This window comes from Mizuhopecten yessoensis, unplaced genomic scaffold (genome assembly GCF_002113885.1).
Source record: "Mizuhopecten yessoensis strain PY_sf001 unplaced genomic scaffold, ASM211388v2 scaffold7017, whole genome shotgun sequence".
Taxonomy (NCBI): domain Eukaryota; kingdom Metazoa; phylum Mollusca; class Bivalvia; order Pectinida; family Pectinidae; genus Mizuhopecten; species Mizuhopecten yessoensis.
This window is the reverse complement of record NW_018406839.1, coordinates 44,805-66,106: the sequence shown is the minus strand read 5'-3', so window position 1 is coordinate 66,106 and position 21,302 is coordinate 44,805. Positions and strand designations below refer to the sequence as shown.

The window sequence follows — 21,302 nt, the reverse complement described above, 5'->3', positions numbered from 1 at the left end:
GGGGGGGGGGGGGGTTCGTTTATACAAAATTGAGAACCCTTTGGCCATTGATGTTCCAGACCAAATTCTGTGATAAACGAAAAAGTTGACGAACGACAATTAAGCTCTAAAATGCAATACATAAGATTCAGACGATACTATTCGATTGCAGCGTCGTGTAAATGGTTTTCTTTCATTCCCAATATTTCTTTTCTTTTTTAAAATTCAACGTCCTTGTACCTAAAAAGGTCTTATACGGAGGTGTGACGATGGATAGACTACAGAACCGGATTAAGAAAATTATGAGTGGTATATTCGGTGATACAGATCAATTCTCTTTTATAGGACATTTCAACAAATGATGAAAGACATACTGCAATTTTTGCTGCAGTTTGATTTTCGCCTATTTCGCCCTCCGTAGCTTTTGGGGGAACGGCGAGATCCTAACTCGGCGATAACTTCCCGGTTTACAGTAGTATTGTTGCTATATTAATATTATTCATCTTCTCATTATTCTTCTGCTATAACTTAATGGTAACAGATTTGTTTATTATATCTCAGATAAATTGTAGATCATAATCAGAAGAAGTACTAATTTTCAATTAGTTTTTAAAACAATTATATTGTCATGACGTGATATTTGAAAGACGAACGTAACACACAAACAGGTAATCGCACTTTTAAACTTTGGTAATCTATACCAAACACAAACAATGAATAACACTGCATCATACAGCTATTGCGTGCTTTTAGGTACCATTGGTTGTGTTAGGGTAAAAAATGTTGGAAATCCAAACGACTGTTGAAATAGTAATTACGTATCGATGAAGCAATCAGTTGCATCTTTTGAGATAGTATGTAGTTCAACAACTGTTTTCGTGGAAAGTCTGTGTCAAACGACAACATTTGGGTTTTTCATGCGCTAGTTTTGGTTACGAATTTCTAAGAACTACTCAAGTTGTACTGGGTCTAGAGTCAGAACAGTTGATCTGTAACATGCCGAGATGATTACCCATTCAGTCTGATATAGGTCTCAGATGTCAAATGTTTTAAAACTTTCAGTATTCTTAAACCTGAATATTTGAAAAAAACTATCAAAAGCAAAACATCATATTTTGCCAAGATGTCATGAACGCGAATGCATATGTTTTTCTCATGTTAGGTGAATTTTCTGTTACTGTTATCATGCTGCAATATGAGATTCCTTGTCATCTCATGATCACAGTCCTAAATAGTAATATACCATACTGTTTCATTGTGTCTTATTTTGATTCATCCCGTAGTTAACATTGCAGAGAAACTTGCATTATATCTGCTATAGTCTTTTTAATCTTAAAAAAAACGATAACCTCTTTCAGGTTTACTACAATAATTTTGAGAACCATAAATGTAAATGTAAATATTTGGGAGATATTTACTTTTACTTAACGTTAACATCCCCCGTTGGTTGCTCGTTCTCCTGTGGTAAGGGTTCGGCATGCTTGGTGAAATCGACATCTGCATAATCTGATCTGTTTTCGACGCCATGGATAACCGTAAACATGCCTTTCTCCTGCTCTCCTTTGAACTCCACATCCAAGTAGATGAGACCATCTTGATTCTGATAAGAGATATTAAAAAGCATTTGTAATTGAATAGATACTATAGAGTAATATTCTGATGAATATTATCTTTGTTTCGTTAAATAACAGCAAGTAGACGTTTTACTTAAACAATGTTTACTTAGGTACTGTTTACTTATATTGAAGCATAGGTGATGAACAAAATAATTCCCCTTTCTTGTGAGATCGAAGTATAGTCACAAAAAATACTATCTTTTTCTCTGCTTTTTCAATGAGTTTTTCACTGGAGTTTCTTAACTAGGGTGAGAAAATGTTGGAAAAAATAATTAACGAAAGTAGCTTGCGGCCTGAATTTTGCCAACATTTTGCAACATTTTCTAATCCGGAGTTATATATTCCACCATGATAGACATATATGTAGATTATACCCATTCAACTACTTAACATGTGCCGGAAGCCTTTTTCGTATCTACCGCAGTATCCATTTGCCTTTGATACGCAAGGTGACAAAGATAATGTAAGTATTTGATCGTGGCTGTTCTTTTGCGCTCACTTTGTCAAGTGAAGGCTCAGACGGGCCCCGGTTTCTAGAATATTTAACTATTTAGAAAACAAGTGTGGTCACCTGGTTCTCAGACTTTGGGGGATAAGCTTAAAATGAAATGCAGCTGGGAAATTCGTCGTGAAAATGTAGGGGCTGATAGTCATGCAGTCCAGTGAAGCATATATGTCTTCATTTCACAAGCTACACTTTTTATCATATCTGACCCTGTGGGCAGTTGTCCTATTTTTCCTATTTAGCCTGGATATATTTGGGAGGAAATTGTTATAATCAGTCACCATTCGGTTGAAGGAAGATAAAGAATAAACACTGAAGTCATGAATATGCGAGATGTTGATTTCAATGTATCAAATCAAATATATCGACATTGCTCGTCAACACATAAATCAGCAATTGACAGATATGCAAACACTTCTATAAGCCAGTATAACTGTAATTTAAGCGGAACATTCTGACTGTACATAGATATAGAAGATTGATACATATATATATATATATATGTTTCTTCGCTAGTAGATCTTTGAATAGATACATGTATAAAATTATATGAGGGTACCCTCGTTCGACAAATAAAACCAGTACCGCAACTTGCTTGTTAACTGGAACATTTGTGGGGTGGTTTTTGAAAGACTGCTAGTCTGTGTGAAAATAATACATGCGTGTGAATGGTTTATCGTCCAATAATTTATGGTTATTAACAAATGAAAATTGTCGTTACAATGTTCAATAGATAGCGTTGTAGTGATGCTCAACTTTATATATATGTTTTTGTGATTTTTTTTTATTATTTATTTATTTAATAACAAAGTATAAGTCTGCTGGCATCTGATGTATGGATGCGTCTTGTTTTCATACAATTATGCCACAAATGTTCTACATCGAGAAAATTATCTGGTTGCATTATCCTTGTTCCTGTTTACTTTTTTTTGTTAAGATACAACGGCAGATTTTTCTACGGTTTTCTATAAACATTGGTAAAGTATATATATCCCCATCAATTTTCATCAGGAAAGTGCAGTCCAACAAACATTCTTTAACTGTAGAAGATTGTTGTTTAGCTCCGTTCTAAGTGTTGCAACCTACGATTTGTGTTGCTAACGGGTGTTGTTATTAACTAAATGCAGCTGTCAGATCACTATGTCAACATTAATATTCAACGAAATGTCCATCTTCTATCAATGTTTTGCATGTTTAACTGACCAAATACAGTTGAACCTTACCAAAGGGTCATTTATTGATGAATAAAGCATGACTAAACTGCTTGCATGGTCAATGCTAACAGTCAAATATTACCGCTTAAAATATGTGTGGTAAAAGTGTTCTTGTTAGCATTGACACGGCATATATTATATATCTATTCCCTTTAGCCATTTTTCAACGACAGTGTTTGCATAAAATTAAAGTCTATGTGCTTAAAATGTACAACATCAAATAAACTCAGTGCATCGGGTGCTTGAAGTGACATGGGGTCGATGACTCTTATTAATGGTAACGGTGATCCCAGAAAGCTCTCAACGGAAACAGTTTCTAAACATGGACATTAAGTTTCTTTAAAATTTGATCAGAAATAAAAGTTTTATATTACCGGTCACCCTATTCACCTCAGAATCTAAAATCACTTAAAACTCCATAATGATGTTTTTGAAAACACCTGTACATACAAGTTTCATGAAAACTGGATAAGTAATAAGAGTAAAGAGTAATGACAGGTATGGTAAAGTTGGCCCTGGTTTTGATCCATCACCAGAATACAAACTGGTAAAAGTACAAGAGGGGCTATTTGTAAACATGTATGTTAATTTCATGAAAATCAGATGAGAAAACGGGGTAAAGAAATGAAGTGGAATTATATCTATAGTAACATTGGCCTCTTGTTTGACTCCTGATGCTAAATATGAAATGATTTAAAAGTTAAGGAAAATACGAAAGCCTGTTGTAAAATAATGGCAAAGTTATGAAACGTGACCTCGTAGAATATATGTTGCTTGTTAACAAATACCGGAAGTAACACGACCACTGATCACAATTGAAAACTGTATAGTGACGACATTGTCACGAATACGTGCAAACAGTTCCCTATATATACACGACAACTGATCGCGATTAGACAATTATAATTACCTGGGTTTACAGTAGAATTTAATATCAAATATAACATAGTTTGATCTTTGATGTATTATCATTCTGGTATTTTTTGAGATAGGATTATGTTTTGAATAAAATACAAATTCAGCTGAATTCCGGTAATCCTTACTAAACAAGAGCTCCGCAAACGGATACATAATACGCCCGTCTGACCCTATCCAATGATTTTTTGTTTGTTAAATTAAATCCATATTGTCCTTCGTAGACCCCACATGGACACCCATGCCAACAATTAGTACAATAACACATGATCTGATTGAACTGTACACCACTGAAGAAACCTGCACCAAAACTTTAACCGAGAAATTGCGCGAGAAAAGTTAAGTCCCAAACACGTCAAAAATTATCAAAAATATAAATGATTTTCCTAAATAAATCCATAGTGTCCTTGTTAAACCCCACATCATGCAAAAATTAGGACAATAACACTGACTGAACTGTATACCACTGAAGAAACTTGTACCAAAACTTTAACAGGACGGGAGGACGGACGGGCGCAGACGCTATACCATAAAATACCGAAATTAGACGGGCGTATACAAACCGATCATAAACGAAAACTATTCAGGTAACGGGATTGCAAAACTTGCACTCTATACCTCTAAGTGATATGCATATACTTATCACTTCCTCGTTATGTTAAATATGTACCTAATTTCTTTTACCATGAAGTAACATCTAATAATTTAATAAAACCAACTGGGATATTGCAACAACATGACCTTTACTTGAAGGGGAGAATACTTATAAAACATATTTGTGAATATATATATCAGTTTACCTTTTGACGATTAAGTCCTGCCTCCGGAACCTTTTTTTCTCCTCCCTTGCAATTGGCATAGACGTCATTTCCTTCACTTTTCCCAAAGCCACCTGCAATGTAAAACAAACAAGTTTTGGTTATTTTACGTTATCCGGTTTAACAAAACATAAACCATTACACATGAAAAATTAAAATTAACCTTGTTTCTTTTATGGAGGAGTTGCTTTACATTGTTACTGAATTGGCTTCCTCGTCATTTTGTCAAATAGCTGTCATTACTAGGCTTTTGCCTTGCGAGACCTATTTAGTGTATTTATGCAAAAGAAATATACATTTTACACTAAATGCTTATAATATGAATAGCCCTAAGAAAGGTGCAAGCTTCTAGTTTTTTAAGTCGGTCGTTACATCGTATTTGTTCTGACTTACTTACTTCACACGGACATTGAATCTTTTTAAATATATGATATTTGACCTTAACGTAATATATGTGTGTATATATATATCATGCTGAGAGAATAAAGTAACTTTAAACCCATGTCCGTTGAGTTAAAGAACGTTTTTCTCACTAGTCTATATAACCTATGAGGAAATTATCTGTCTTTGGCACTCTTTTAAACATAGAATCCAATTATCAATTAACAAACTGTACACTGTATTGACTTTTTAAATATCTTGTATTGACATATAATGGAAGAGGCTTGTTAAATTCCCTTTAATTCCATTTGTTGTTCACTAAATTAATGTTTGTTTCATTTTTTATGATTAGATTATAGTTATTTATAGTTACGTTGTATATTTTATCTGCTCTAAAATTGCGGTAGTGTTTAAATTAACTTGTGAATTGCTATATTTAGTTTTAATTTACATATTTTATAAATATTTACATACTTACACTGGATACATATCCTACTCGTGCATAGATTATTAGAAGTAAAGTCATAAACATCAATATAAGCCTTTTTTTAAATAACAAACAGGGTCGAGTAACTTATCGTCTTGTCTTACTTTGTGAAAGCTTTGCTTTGGTGAACTTTCACCTTTTGTACGCACAGTGAAGCTTCTCGAATTCAGCCATCCACGTTTCCAACAAACGTTGAAAATATTTCGATTCCACGAAACAATCGTTTTAAATGAAACCTAAATCACTTGCTGGACAATGACGAAGCAAAACTAGTTTTGGCTTACAGGATATCTACTGTCATTCCATTTTGGCGTTAGCCAAGCATCGATATGTGAGCAACATCTCTTTAGAATGCGAGAAGGAAGCTACCATACAATGATAGATTATTCAAGACGCAATATTGATCTCTTCAATCGTTCAGTATTTAAATATATCTACGTTAAACACTTGTAAAGCAGTATTTTTTCTCCTTATATGATATTCCGACGAAAATCAAAGCCTGATATTATTAACCTTAATGTATGGCCAATCCAAATTATTTGAGGCTACATGGTTTGCTGAACCACAGGACAAAATTAAAAGGGCTTCTACTGAACAGTAACGTTCTGAACTATGGGATGGTGAATGATGCAAACTCACATAGATCCGATTCGTGTATATGTGCACATAAATAGCGATACATCTATTTTGTTCAATATTCGACTTTACTTTTGGATTACACGTACCTTTTTGCTTTACGTTGCCTTGCTTTTTTTTCTCTGTAAAAATTGAGAAATTCATGACAATTAAATTATCGAATAAAGAATTGTCTTTATGGATTTCTTCCTATATGTCATCGTAATAGTATTGTGCAGAGTTAATATCACAAAAACTGATAAGGAATCCACAAGAAAAAAATAGAGAGCCTGTTTCCAGGTCGCCCGCTGGTAGAACGTTTATACAATTAATTTAACGAAACGATAGGTACATCCGTATATATGAAATATCGTTTCGATCGCGGTATGGTCAAGGTGCACCCAATGAGACGGCACCATGCCCCATAAAAGAAACTATTATTATGTATTTAACATTCAGATATAAATTTAGGATGAATTTATTCAAGTGTCTAAGTGTTAGAAGCATAGCCGATACTATATCGTTGTTTTTCTATTTACGCATGACTTGATGCTGGCGTAAGACGTTTATATGAAAGACAAACAGATAGCTCCCGTTATCAGATTACTCACAAAGATTATTTCTAGATTTAAGATAGTTATAGTCCAAAGGAATTTACTAAGTATATACACTAGATCGTCTACTTTACTGATTATGTGGCATATACATTACCTTTGCCTTTCTTTATTTTAGGTTTGACAACTTCTGCATACACGTCATCCGTAGTTTCTGGTTTCTTTGATTTGTCCACAACAGCATATACATCATCTGGTGATACAGATTTTTTCTTGGAAGATTTCTCAACCACAGCATATTCAGACGAACTCCCTGGTAGTGGACCCGAAGACTCATACAGAACGTTAGGTTTTAGCCCTATTGTGAAGATTACAATGTATATTTGATGCTGTTCTTGCGTTGTGTTACTGATCCTACAATAATGGTATTCCTATATATTCGAGAATGATCATTTATGCAGATTTGTTTTTGTACCCACCTCGATAAAATAAAATATAACTGTTGCCAGAATGGGTTATATTACCTCGTTTGTAGCAATAACTATAAGAATATTTATTTCTAGACTAATTTTAAGTAAAGGGGCATAGACCAATAAAATGACAGGTAATGCCAATACAACACTTTATTTACAATCCCTTGTGTAAAAGATCTTGGCGCGAACTTTCACCTAAAAAGGTGGCATCATTTTGAGGTAACAAGTTTTTCAAACAACGGGGCAAAATTCATTATGGAAGGGATGTAATGCTACTTCGGGTACCTTACTAAACCTTTCACCGTAAACATTGTGTTATTCATATTGGAGAAGTAATGCGAACAAAGCTTTTCAACAAATGGGCATTACTCTACTCTAATTTCCAATACTCTATTTGTAAAAGCACGGTGCACAATCTTAATCAGTGACGAAAAAGAGCTAGCAAAGGTTAACTATGAAAATTAAATTTGGCCGCCTATCGGCCATCTTGAATCCCGATAAGACTTGCGTAACCAGGGACCATGTGAAACATTTATTTGAAATCAGAGTTAAATCACTTTAGTCCTTCCTGATAAAGAGCGCTAACAAACAATGTCTCTCAAAATTCAAGATTGCAGCTTGTCATCACTTGTTGATTCTGATAACACCCACACTTTGATTTGCGTAACTAAGGACATCGGGGAACTTTCTGAATTATAGCGCTAACAAGATTTAGGAAGGACAGACTGAATGACAGACGGACCACTGACGAGAGGCGATTTGAACAGCACACCAGCTGGGTCCAGGTGTTCAAAAGGTGATTTGTTTGATTACTGTTTAACTATATTTCTTACCTCTATTATTTTGTCAATATACAAGGTAACAACCCGTCAGTCAGTATGCAATTTTACTCTACTAAATATTTTCCATCTTAAAAGTTTTAACTCATGTATTGGCCGAGTTTTAAAAATACAAGAACAATGAAATTTGTGCTAATCACTGATTAATCTAATCAACTTTTTATCAACTGAACCCTTAAGATGTTGGGCTTTTCAAATATAATCTTCATTAAGCTAGTGGATGTTTTGCGATAGAATTTAAATTCTGACTTGTTGATAATTTTTCAAACTTACCTGCTGACTCATATAGAATATTGGGTTTCATGCCATCTGTAATGAAAGGCACCAATTCACTTTAACCGTTAGATTCTTAACATGATTTCATATATAGCTTTAGTGAATGGCTGTTCACTAGAAAATAAACTATAAACACTATAAAGTACAAAGAGGAAAAGAGACATTTTAATTTTCGTTTTACAAAATTATACAAAATCGGGCCGAATGACGCTTACCTGATTTTCTACCTTTTTGCTTATTTCCTTACACTGCTTTTCAGCAATGTCCTGTTATGTTATAAATAGAGAAAACGCTAGCGCAACGGAATAATTGCAATTTCAAGTTTTGGGCTCAAAATGGGATTAAGTTACAATGTTATTTCAAAATGGTTTCAACAAAGTAAAGACCAGAAGAATAACAGCCTTAACGGTCACCTGAGTGGTAATGAAATTCAGGCGTAATCTTGTATATTACAAGGAATCTATAATTATTAATTTCGTACACTTTTTCAAGTTAATAAAAATACGTTGTGATTATGTAAACATTTAAAATACCTCTTAATTGATATACCTCTCAACGTATTGCATGTTCAGTTAGTCAAACACTTTTTAACAGAAGTTCGAAATGCATTACGCTCATGGTTAAAGATTAAGCCCAATATTTTGTTTTTAAATATACTACCTAATCATCGGTATTACAATATTTTCGAGTCTGACAATAGCCCAATCAAAGCTAAGTTGGCAATAGAGTGGAAAAGTGATATTTGAGAAAGATATGTACTAAGGTTTATGTGTCATAGCGATTGTAAATTTCAATGCTCAAAATCAAAATGTCCAAACGGTGGCAAATATTTTCCGATCATGCTGAAAATCGAAACTGCACTATTCATTTCCAAAACAAGTTTAAACTGTCGTATTCAAGTGTGATTTATACGCCCGCCTGTCATCCATTCTTCTTGTTCGAGTTCAATATGTTCTACCAAGGATGACGAAATATCCATTTGTATCAACTAAGAAGAATCCCTCAGAACTTTAAAAAATGTAACGATAACAATATATAGCTGTCAAACTCCACCAGTATGGTCGTTCGGTTACCCTTTTTTTACCGTATCCTCCACATTAAACATGTACAAAGAAGGATCATGATGGACTATCCCTCCAGTCATTTTTCAGAAATAGTGATAACAAACTTCACTGTCAAACTCTAACATGGCTTTTTAGCGACCATCCTGCAGTTTTCCAGTTAAAGTCCAAAACGTTATGTGTACAATTAAGGAAGGGAACCTGCTGACGCTATTTGAGAAAGATCCGCCAAGTGTAAATTGCGAGATAGCGATAACATGCTTTAATTGTCAAAATCTAAGATGATCGCATGCAGCAATCTTGCTCTTTTGATCAGTTTTAAACTGAACTTGTTCAAGTAAGAATCGGAGTAAACCGACATATGAAAAAGTTCTGCCCAGTTAATTCAAAGAGGTAATAATAACAGGAATTGTTTTAACCACGAACGAACAGACAAATGATGGACAGCAGACGAAAAGCGATTGTGATGACGTGAAAAGATGTATGTTTAATGTGTCAAATGAACTTGTGTAAAGTGTTCAAGAAATAACTGTGCTAGCGCAAATATATTACCTGAACTCTCCTCGTCAATAGATCTTCTGAAATATAAAAATTACACTAACAACACTGATATAAAATTAAGTTAAGCTTGCCTATTGATAGTTATGCTACATTTAATGACTATAAATCATGTAAAAGCATATACAAGTCAAGGTATTCGAGGCTAACAGATTGAAAGAATAAATAAGATTCCAGGCGTAAAAATATTGCGTTGACAATCACTTCCAAGATCTGCGTCAAATCAGGGTAGATCAAGGTCAAATATATCTAACAGATATGGTAGCAAAGAAGCCTACCCTAGGGGTCAATTATGACCATGATATAACTATTTGAACAAAGTTGATAGCCTCTCTTACAAAAAGATAGGGCCAAATAGAAGTGGTCTGTATCATAAGTTAATACATGTGACCCCTGTGTCCTCGATAAAGGGTCAAAGTCATGCTTTGATGTAAACTTTGCGATGTTTTTCCTTCGTGTTCTTGTTCAACATATTCATAAACTATTATCTAACTAAACACATTAGGAGGCTCGGTAGTCTAGTGGTAAGACGCCGGGGTCGTGACCAAAGGGTTGGGGGGTTTGAGTCACGGCACGGCGTTCATTAAACCTAGTTCGTAGGTCTGCTCAAAGCGGTTCACAAAATAATATCCATGGTTATGGGGCCAATATCTTTCTCAACTCCCTGGGGAGCATACATCCGGTGCTGCCATTTCGGGGCTCACAACTAGACTTTTACAATTCTAGCACTACCCAACCACGTACTCATGTACAGCTGAGTAGACTAGAACAAGCGGAGTAAAGTATCTTGCTCAAAGACACAACACAGTGCCGTGACGTTAGTCAAACTCGCAACCCTTCGGTCATGAGTCTGGCGTTCTACCACCAGACTACTGTGCCTCCAAGGTAACATAGCCTAGAGCTCCTTAAAGCTGATGCAACATGTTGTAAAGGAAGGTTTGTCACAAAGATTTTACGTACCCTAAACTGTCCTTACAGATACAAAACGGTGCACAAACAATTTGTTTGAAATCAGACAATATCTCAATTTGTACCGATAAAAAGCAAGGCTTCATTTGTCATTTGCTGACAAAGCCGTCTTCTATCATACTAGGAGAGTATATGTATATATGTATGGGTAAAAGACGTAATATCAATGGTATCTCCTATGTAACACTGAATCCTTACAAACCTATGCTTCATACGAATTACTTGAAATTGGTATATGGGACAGTGAAGTAATTCCAATAGTGTAGACATTATGAGGGTGTCAAATTTTCGCTCGTGACAAAGACAAACATAATACATTTATTGAGCAATACGCAGAGGTGAGCTCTAGGCTATGTTACTAAACTGCTCTTTCCTTATAATGCCTATTTTCCGCGCTATGAAAAACGTAGGGAAAGCTTATACATGTATGTCCGTCCCTCTGTCAAGTTATCGTTTCGGTTCAATAACTGCCCAATACAAAATCCAATTTCAATCCAGTATGGTATGCACATACCTAAAGACTGTTCTCAGGCTAAATTGGATCGCAAACGTGCTTAATTAATTACCCTTTTTTCAATTCCAATGGATAAGTGTTTTTATGCAATACCTTCCATAAAAATGGGTCCATTTCTACCAAAGATGAAAAAGTCAATACTAGCCAAATTCTTAAATGATAGAACCGCCTGGGACAGCAAATCACCCCGACAAAATCACGTGCATAATTTGCCATTGACTTATCATGGATTTTTTTCGAGAAAGGTAGACAACTTGTGAACAAATCTGTAAATTATGTTTTATAATATTTTATATGGACATGCTATCCATTTTTCTAAATATGAAAGGTAGACATCCATTGAAAAGTTACACTTAAGACCAGCAGTGTATAAATGCTAGGGCTACCAATACACCAACTTTTAATTTTGTATGGCAATAGGTTTTCAAATTATTCTGAGAAGCCGAATTTAAGTTTTAGCAATGATGACCGTAAGCATTATGCCTTTTTGATATCACTTTAGCAAAAATAGCTTGCACTTTGCGTGGTAATCATTGTATCAAGTACTTATCAGTTTAATTACAATGAATAAAAAAATAAAAAAAAATAGGAAACGGTCGCTTTGAACTCTGACAGTCCACATCCAAAAATCATAGGATTTTTGCATCCAGTAAGGCAACCAACACACCGCGGTTGAAATTTGTATTTTTCGTTCTAAAGTTATAATCTGGACGAACAGAATTTTATTTTTACCAACGGTGGCTTTGACCTCTGACTGACCACGTCCAAAATTGACACCACTCTTTGCATCTACTAGGGTAAGCAAACAACAAAGTTGAGTTGTGTATGATCAATTGTTTCCAATTGATCATCCGTACAAACCAGAATCCTATTTAAAACGAAAGTGACCTTCACTTCTGGCGCTCAACGCCAAAAATCAATATGGTTCTTTGCATCTATTTGGGACACCCACACACCACATTTGAATTATGTACGATACAATTCGTTCCCAGGTTATCATCTGGACAAGCCCATAACAACTTAATTCTAGTTTTATCATTGACCTTGGACCACACTTAAAATGATTAGACACTTAGGATGATTAATACAAATTTTCGCAAATTATCATGTGGACAAGAACTACAGAGAGACGGACGGACACCCAACTTTTCGGCTATATTTATTTTTTGGGGGAATTATAATTAAGTATAACACCGTGCTTCCAAATGTCAACTGATGCTGGTTATTATGAACTGATACAAAACTACCCATGTCAATCTGCAGAAAATGTTGTTCGTAGTACAAATGTAATAGGTGTGTGTGGTGCAACATGAAACTCAACGATATAAATATATTTCATTTCAGTAATAATTACCATAACTTTAGTATGCATATACAATACCTACACCCATCTTTGTAGCCCAAAAACAAAAGATTCAAATATCCCTACCTCCCTACCGTGACGTAACCTCTATCTCGATGACAGAGCCACGGAGTGATCTCCCTTCCTCTTCCTTTTATGGCGCCTGCTGCATGCTGACGCACGGAGCTTGCTCCAATTCAAAACATTGTTTTGTCGGTTTGGTTTGAGTGTCAACTCATATTTTTGCGCAGTTTGTGTGCCTTATACCCATCTGCCTTTATTGATATAACTAATTGTTGTTGAAAATTATTTTTGTGCCTTTTACGGCCGGTTATTTTACTCCACGTGTGCCGGTGGTGTGCCACGGTCCGCCATTATCGTGGGTTAATTTCCGACCTCTGTTTATTTCGGTGACGGTTGTTTGTTTCGGCAAACGTTATTTATTTTAACCGTTTTCTGATTTATATTACGGGTGAAATTCTTTCTACGTTGCGTACTTTGTACTATCGTATTTTAACCTTATTTTCCCGTTTTATCTGCTTGTAAATTTTTTGTTTACGTTCGCTTTGGAGGGTATGTCTCGGTCGGGACAGCGACGAGGTAGTGCTCATGGGTGTTCCCATTTCTTTGTGGAACGGGACCCTCATGATGCCTGTCCCAGGTGTCGTCCTTGCAGTGAGGTTTCGCCTTGTGAACTTTGTTCACAGTCAAAATCTCAGGGCAAGGACTTCATTGTTCCAAAGCTACCCTCAACTTACCGTAAGACAGATTCGTCTGTTTCTTCCGGTAAGCGAGGGAAGCAGAGAGGTAGGGGTCGTGCCACCAGCTCTCTGGGGTCTGGTGGTACTGTCTCTGTTCCTGTCTCGGGGGGTCTTGCTTCGGCAAGTCCCTCTCGTGAGCAGGGGGTGGCCCTTCCTGTCCAGGAACTCCCTGGAGTAGGGGAGGGGCAGCCTGACCCTGGCTTGGCACAGCCAAGGGTCGAATTGGCCGGGAACGCCCGTAAGCTTTCGCGCTTGCCTTCGGGTAGGGACTACCGGCCGCCGGTCACTGACTCTGTCAGTGATCCCGGCATTCCAGGTGGTGCTGTCGTTGGGGACAGTCTTGGTGCCGGGCCTGTTCTTTCGGGTTCAGGTCCTGGTGTGACAACAGACTTTCTTTCGGGATTGTCTGTGTCTACCGGGATTAGTGACGCGCAGCTCACTAATCCCGGCATCAATGCTGGTCAGGCATACCCTCCCGGTCAGTTACCCGGACCCGGTCCTATTAGGTCCGGTCCCGAGTTTCATTCTTCTGGGAACCTGGGGGGTTTCCCCCCAGGGGTTGGGTTTGCTGGACAGGGGGCCGGTTTCCGGCCTCCGTTTTCCCCTGGCTTAGGGTATACGGGTGCCTGCGGGCAACCATCCTTGGGCCGCCCTTACCAGCCTGCGGATGGTTTTGGGTTGCGGCAGCATCCCGGCAGTTACGGGCTTAGCCCGTACATGTCCGGGTTTCCACCTGGAGGGAGTGGCGGTCCACCTTCGCCCTTTGGGCAAGTTGGCCAGCCCCAGTCTCAGGCAGGCCAGTTTGGCCAGTTCTGGGGTCACTCCCAGCCCGCGGGACCTTTCCCCTATCCTCCGGGATATGGGTTTAACCCCATGGCATTTCCGTCATGGAATCCTTGGGGTTTGGTCTCTCCCTCGCGGAGACGTGTTAGCAGTTCTGTTGACCCCCCCCAACTTTCTGCTACTTCGGGGGCCTTATCGGCCGGTCCTAAGAAGGTGTGTCGGACCTTTAGGACTTCTGCCTCTCGGGCAGGCTCGTTGGTCTCTGGGTCCAAGGGTAGGGTTTTGGCTACTAAGCCTAAACCTACAGCCACGGCCGTTAGGCGCACTGCACCTAAACGCCGGTACGGGGAGCCTTCTCTCGGGTTGGCCCCTCTGGCTGGCCCATTTCCTCCGCCCCAGGCTTCTGGTCTGGATGGTGTGGAGGCTATGGACGTTGAGGGCGCGGGTATGGCAGAGGACAATGATGTTGTTCATCTTTCACCTGGTTGTTCGGATATAGACGCTGGTCTTTCCGAGTCGTCTGACGACAGTCCTCAGGAGGGCTTGCCCTCAGAGGAGGACTTCCAGGATGAGGGAGACCCTGAGGCTGCTGAGGTTGAGGCCCAGCATGTGTTATCCGGTATGCGGGGCCTTAGGGCTGACGTTTCCCGGATTCTTGGGGAGGAGGTTTGCCCACCACCTTCGGCATCATCTGTCCCCGAGTCCACCACCCTTTTGGGTTCTTTGGTGGCTCCTCGGGTGTCCGCTCGGTCGGACCGCTCTCTGCCAGAAGGCACCATTGTGTCTTCAGCTCTGGCCACCGCCCAGTCTCGGGTTTTAGGGAAGAATTCTTCTTCAACCCGTAGTCCTGGGTATGCTGGGTTGCAGCTCAGTGTTGGCGATTTGTCAGAGGTGCACGCCACTGACTATGCCACACATGATGGTCTGCTTGCCCCTCAACCAGCTAAGCTGGAATCGAGGGAACTTGCAGCTTGGCCCGGTAAATCGGTGGACCAGGTGGTGTTCGGTCCCAAAGAACACCACAAGATGGAGAGACTGCTGCGTCTCTCCATCCAGATTCTGTCGTATATAGACTACTTGACGGTTTGTCTATATAGGGTATCCGACTTGCCTGAGGGTCGGATTACCGAGACAGAGCAGGCCGACATCCAGGACAGAGTGACCTCTGCCCTGAACGGGGCATTGAGAGCGCTGGCAGCTTTACAGGTGTCATCCCTCGTCAATGTCTTGTTGGCTAGGCGGTTTTCAGTTTTGAAAAATCGCCCGGTCGATGAGCCTTACCGTTCCAGACTGTTGACTGCCCCCTTCTCAGGGTCCACTCTTTTTGGAGGGGCCCTTCCTTCTGTTCAGAAGGATTTGAAGGAGGACTCGGTCGCCTCTGCACTTCTGGTGAAGAGGATTCAGGCTGAGAAGGCCAGTACCTCGCAGGGGTCAGCGCCTCCTAAGAAGAAGGCTAAACCTTCGGCTTCGCAGTCCTCTGCGCAGCCCAAGTATAAGCCTCCCTTCAAGGGCAACAAATGGAAGGGTAAGAAGGGTAAGAACCCTCCTGGGGGTAAGAAGAAGGGTTCCTGACTCTTTTCTTCCCTCCTTGGTCGTGTCAGACGACGAGTTTGGCCGGGAGGAATGCAGTCCTCTCGGCTCAAGCTTAGGTCCTTCTCCCGCAGGATTAGGCTTCGGGTCAGCAGACGATTCTCTTGCCTGGCAAGGTCTCGATCTGCCTCGACCAGATCTTCCTGTGGGGGGTCGTCTTTCTGCTTTCCTTCCAGAGTGGAAGGAAATTACGGAAGACGCATGGACCTTGTCTGTGATCAAGGAGGGGTTAGGCATTCCGCTAGTGCGGGATCCGCCCTTAGCGTCAGAGCCAATCTTTTTTCCTCCACCGGGGGATCCGGAAAAGGCTCTGGCGCTCCAGGAGGAAGTAAGGACCATGCTTTCCAAGGGCGCGGTCGAGGAGGTTCCTATGTCGGGATGCACTCCCGGGTTCTACTCCAGAATGTTTCTGGTTCGGAAGAAGTCCGGGGCGTGGCGTCCCATCATAGATCTAAGTGCCTTCAACAAGCACGTAGATTCTCCTCACTTCAAGATGGAGACTCCTCGGGGTATTATCGCCTCCGTGAGAGAGGGAATGTGGGCGACTTCAGTAGATCTAAAGGACGCCTACTTCCACATCCCCATCAAGAAGTCGGCACGGAAGTACCTCCGTTTTACTTGCAACGGAAAGGTCTTCCAGTTCCGGGCCATGCCGTTCGGGCTCACGACTGCACCTTTGGTTTTCACCAAGCTGCTGCAGGTGGTCGTGGGATTCCTGCACTCTCGAGGAATAGATGTTCACATCTATTTCGACGACTCCCTCATGCTCCACCTAGTGAGAGAGTCTCTGGTACAGGTCACCCGGTTGGTTCTGAAACTCTTACTCAAGGTCGGCTTCATTCCTTCCAGAGAAAAGTCGGAGGTTTCCCCATCTCAGGATTTTGTTTTTCTGGGGAACCGTTTCAATACGGTTCAGGGCATCGCCCTTCCACCGATGGAGAAGTTCGAGAAGGCCAGGGCTTTTGCTCTGACCTTTATCGGCCGGTCTCAAGTCCAGGTACGTTGGTTTCTCAGTTTTCTGGGATATCTCAACGCCCTGGCCGATGTGGTCCCCTTAGGGAGACTTCACATCAGGCCTCTCCAGATGTTTCTCCTTGCCAACTGGGTCCCTTCTTCAAGGGATTGGGAAGCCTTGCTTCCTCTGAACCAGTCGGTCAAGGAGTACGCACGCTGGTGGACTCATCAGGACAATGTTCTCCGAGGGGTTCCTTTGTCCAAGCCAGTTCCCACTATGACCCTGTACACGGATGCATCCATGACAGGGTGGGGAGCTTATCTCGACGGGCGTTGCCAGTCGGGGGAGTGGTCTGGGGAACAGCTCTCGGAGCACAGCAATGTGCTCGAGATGAGGGCTGTTCTGTTGGCTCTGCAGTCTTTTCGGGAGATCCTGCATTCCAAGGTGGTTTGTGTGGCTACGGACAACACTACGGTTGTCGCGTATCTGGAGAGACAGGGGGGAACCAGGTCTCACACCCTGTGTGCCCTCGCTATCCGCATTCTGCTTCTATGTCAGGAAATGCAGTTGACAATTTGTGTCAAGCATCTGCCAGGCAGGTTGAATGTTCTGGCGGATACTCTTTCCAGGCGCCGCCAGCCGGTTTTGACAGAGTGGCAACTGAATCCCTCGATTTTCGTGGGAATTTGTCAGGTGTGGGACAGGCCTCACATAGACCTGTTCGCCACTTCACTGAACAATCAGTTGCCAACGTTTGTCTCTCCGGTACCAGATCCAAGGGCTTGGGCCGTGGACGCTCTGTCTCTGGATTGGGAGGGAATGCATGCATATGCATTCCCACCCTTCAACATGGTGGGCAGGGTGCTGCAGAAGTTTCGGGAGCATCAGTGTTCCCTCCTCCTGATAGCGCCCCTGTGGCCGAGGCAGCCTTGGTTTCCGGAGCTTTTGTCGCTTCTGGTGGAAGAGCCCCTGGCTCTTCCTCTCAGAGCGAACCTCCTTCGCCAGCCTCGTTCCAGGACGATGCACTCTCGTCCGGAGATCCTCCACCTTCACGCGTGGAAGCTATCTCAGGAGGCCTCGCTCAGGCGGGCTTTTCTAGGGACGTGTCAGATCGCATCGCTCGATCAATTAGGGCTTCCTCATCTGCCGTCTACCAGTCACGATGGAAGATTTACTGTGATTGGTGTGTCGGCAGGAAGGTTGATCCGATCAAGGCTACTGTCCAGGTGATTGCGGACTTCCTTCTTTGGCTGTTTAGGGACCGCAATCTTGCCCCTGGCACTATCGCTGGTTATCGCACGGCCATTGCTAGTGTTCTCTCTGTTCATGGTAGGTCGGAGGTAGGCTCGTCCTCCTCTCTTTCTGCCTTGATTAGGGGGTTTGGGTTGGACAGGCCTAGGGTCCGGCAGTTGGCTCCGCAGTGGAATTTGCCACTGGTGCTCGAATCGCTGATGCGGGCACCTTATGAGCCTTTAGCGTCTGCCTCCTTGAAGTTTGTTACTTACAAGGTGGTATTCCTTGTTGCCCTGGCCTCAGGTCGAAGGAGGAGTGAGATTCATGCCTTGTCTTCTCACCCCTCTTGCCTCCGATGGTCCAGGAATTACTCTGCCGTTACCCTTCTCACTGATCCTGCCTTTATGGCTAAGAATCAGGTTCCTGGCTTCTCGCCCGATCCGATTAAGATTCCGTCTTTGACTGCCTTCGTTGGAGCTGAGGAACGGGATAGGTTGCTCTGTCCCTGTCGGGCGCTTAGGTTTTACCTCGATAAAACCAGGGGGGGGCGAGGTCCTCGATCTCGTCTGTTTTTGCCCATTAAGCAGGGTCAACAGGATATCTCTTCTCAGTCAGTGTCTAGATGGATCTGTCAGGTCATCAAGTACGGTTACGACCACTCGGATGATCAGGTTCGGGCGTTGTATAAGGTGAGAGCTCATGAGATCAGGGCCCTTGCTGCGTCATGGGCCCTCCTCAATGGGTCCCCCTTTCAGGAGGTCATGTCCGCAGCTTTCTGGCGCGGACAGACTACCTTCACGGATTTTTATCTCCGGTCCTTGGCCTCTCATTCTGATGGATTGTATTCCCTTGGACCGGTGGTGGTTGCACAGTCTGTGGCTGTTCCTCCACAGTAATTCAGTGATTTTAAATAGTATGCTATCAGGCACCACGGTGGTACACCTGCTCGTTTCACGGGGAGGTTTTCCATTTTTTAATTACTTTCGGGGCTTTATTAGGGGGGTTCCTTGAACCTTTTCCCTACCTTGAGCATGTCTCGAGTTTGTTCCGTCAGCCTGGTCTGCCTGGATTCGAAGCCTCCACTACGGTAAGACGAATTCGCATACTAAAGTTATGGTAATTATTACTGAAATGAAATTGAGGTTTTTGAAGTAAAACCAATTTTCATGATGTAATACTTACCATAACTTTATGGAGTCCCACCCTGTATTCCTCCCCTTGCCTCCTCATCCTGGCTGCCTTTAGGCTCCATAAAAGGGGGTTTGAGGAAGGGAGATCACTCCGTGGCTCTGTCATCGAGATAGAGGTTACGTCACGGTAGGGAGGTAGGGATATTTGAATCTTTTGTTTTTGGGCTACAAAGATGGGTGTAGGTATTGTATATGCATACTAAAGTTATGGTAAGTATTACATCATGAAAATTGGTTTTACTTCAAAAACCTCAAATTATAGTAAATTGTCATTTTTCATTAGGTGAGAGAAGTAAAACAAGTAGGCGCCTTCTCACTGAAGCAATCCCTAAAAGGAGATATAATAAGCATAGCTAAAGGCGATCTAAAGGCTAATCAATCCTTTAAAAATATTACATTTTAATGATTTTCTTTTACATATGCGGATCACTAAAACAGAAAAGTAGATAGACAAGTACATAGATGATTAACTTACCTCTGATCAACTGATATCATCTCTTCATCAGCGCCTTTTAAAAACAAAGATATTCACTGGTAATTTTTCAACGGAACGCTTGTCTATAATGTTTATAAATTCATTTATTCAAAGTATATGCTTCATTCACCACATGTGGACCAACCGCCACCAATTACATACTCGTACTTTTTATAAACAAAGTAATAGGTTATAAACTTTACATAATTTTCAAATATATAATATGTATATAATAAGAATACAAAAAAAAATACATTTCTATGTCAAACGGTTCAAGGACCTAAAATAAACATAAAAGTCTTTGGCCATGCCGTTAAAAAATAATAAAATCGTAATTCCAAATAAATGCACATAGGGCAAATAATTTGGATAAACAGAAATATTATATTGCCACTTCCATCTACTGAACATTTATAATTAAGATTATTTGAGGGAATACCAAAACAAGCAAATATGAATGTGAACTCAGCAAGGCATTATTACCTTTACGTTTGTTCTCAGATGTCTTTCTCTTGATTATAACGACGGAAACGAGCAAACTCAGTCCAACTGCTGTTCCTGCCAATCCGCCAAAAATAGCTCCCAACGGACTTCCTTGAGGTTTTGCTGAAATTGATATCGGTTGGTATTTGGTGAACGTTGAATAACACCTATGTAAAACGTATTATAGGAAATACGTGTAAGTTGAGTGTCATCTCTATTTATTAAGCGTTGGAATACAGATAAACACTGTTTCAAAACAGATAAGTATGTAGTCATCTTACAGTTTAGTGTAATTACATTGTAGCAAATGGATCAATCTTCTTATCGTCAAAGCACATTTAAAGGCGTATCCGGATTGATTTTACATTTTTTCGCGCATTTGTTTTAAAGCAATACAATTATAAAATAGATATCGCATTGTTTATCGCCATCCATATATTACTACGAGAGTTTTTCATTCATAAACAATTCAGTACATCCAAAGTATGACGGTTTCTTTTTGAATACCATATACTTACAGAGAAAGAATATTTGCTTAATTCAACAAGTAAGAATGACCCATAAATATTCAAGTTTCTCTCAAAACAACAACAAACATGCCTGACAAAATTTAGAAATAGTACACATTTACAACCTTTCAGTCCAACTTATCCAAAAAGTTGTTGGCACAAATAACATGTATTTTCTAAAAGGAATTAATTTATCAATGTGAGAAA

The 21,302-nt window shown here is 40.5% G+C and overlaps 1 protein-coding gene across 1 annotated transcript in view; it reads right to left on the bottom strand.

Annotated features, from left to right (window-relative positions):
• Window positions 1-23: 23 nt before the first annotated feature.
• Window positions 24-21,302, bottom strand: part of LOC110452966 (nephrin-like) — a 43,581-nt gene continuing 22,302 nt past the window's right edge. The window contains exons 8-15 of the mRNA XM_021501747.1: window positions 20,587-20,709; window positions 20,104-20,137; window positions 10,286-10,311; window positions 8,670-8,705; window positions 7,242-7,442; window positions 6,641-6,673; window positions 5,030-5,121; window positions 24-1,579 (exon numbers count right to left, since the gene is read on the bottom strand). Of these exons, the coding sequence (XP_021357422.1) occupies window positions 1,400-1,579; window positions 5,030-5,121; window positions 6,641-6,673; window positions 7,242-7,442; window positions 8,670-8,705; window positions 10,286-10,311; window positions 20,104-20,137; window positions 20,587-20,709 (725 nt within the window). The 3' untranslated portion in view covers window positions 24-1,399. The remainder of the gene's footprint in view (window positions 1,580-5,029; window positions 5,122-6,640; window positions 6,674-7,241; window positions 7,443-8,669; window positions 8,706-10,285; window positions 10,312-20,103; window positions 20,138-20,586; window positions 20,710-21,302) is intronic.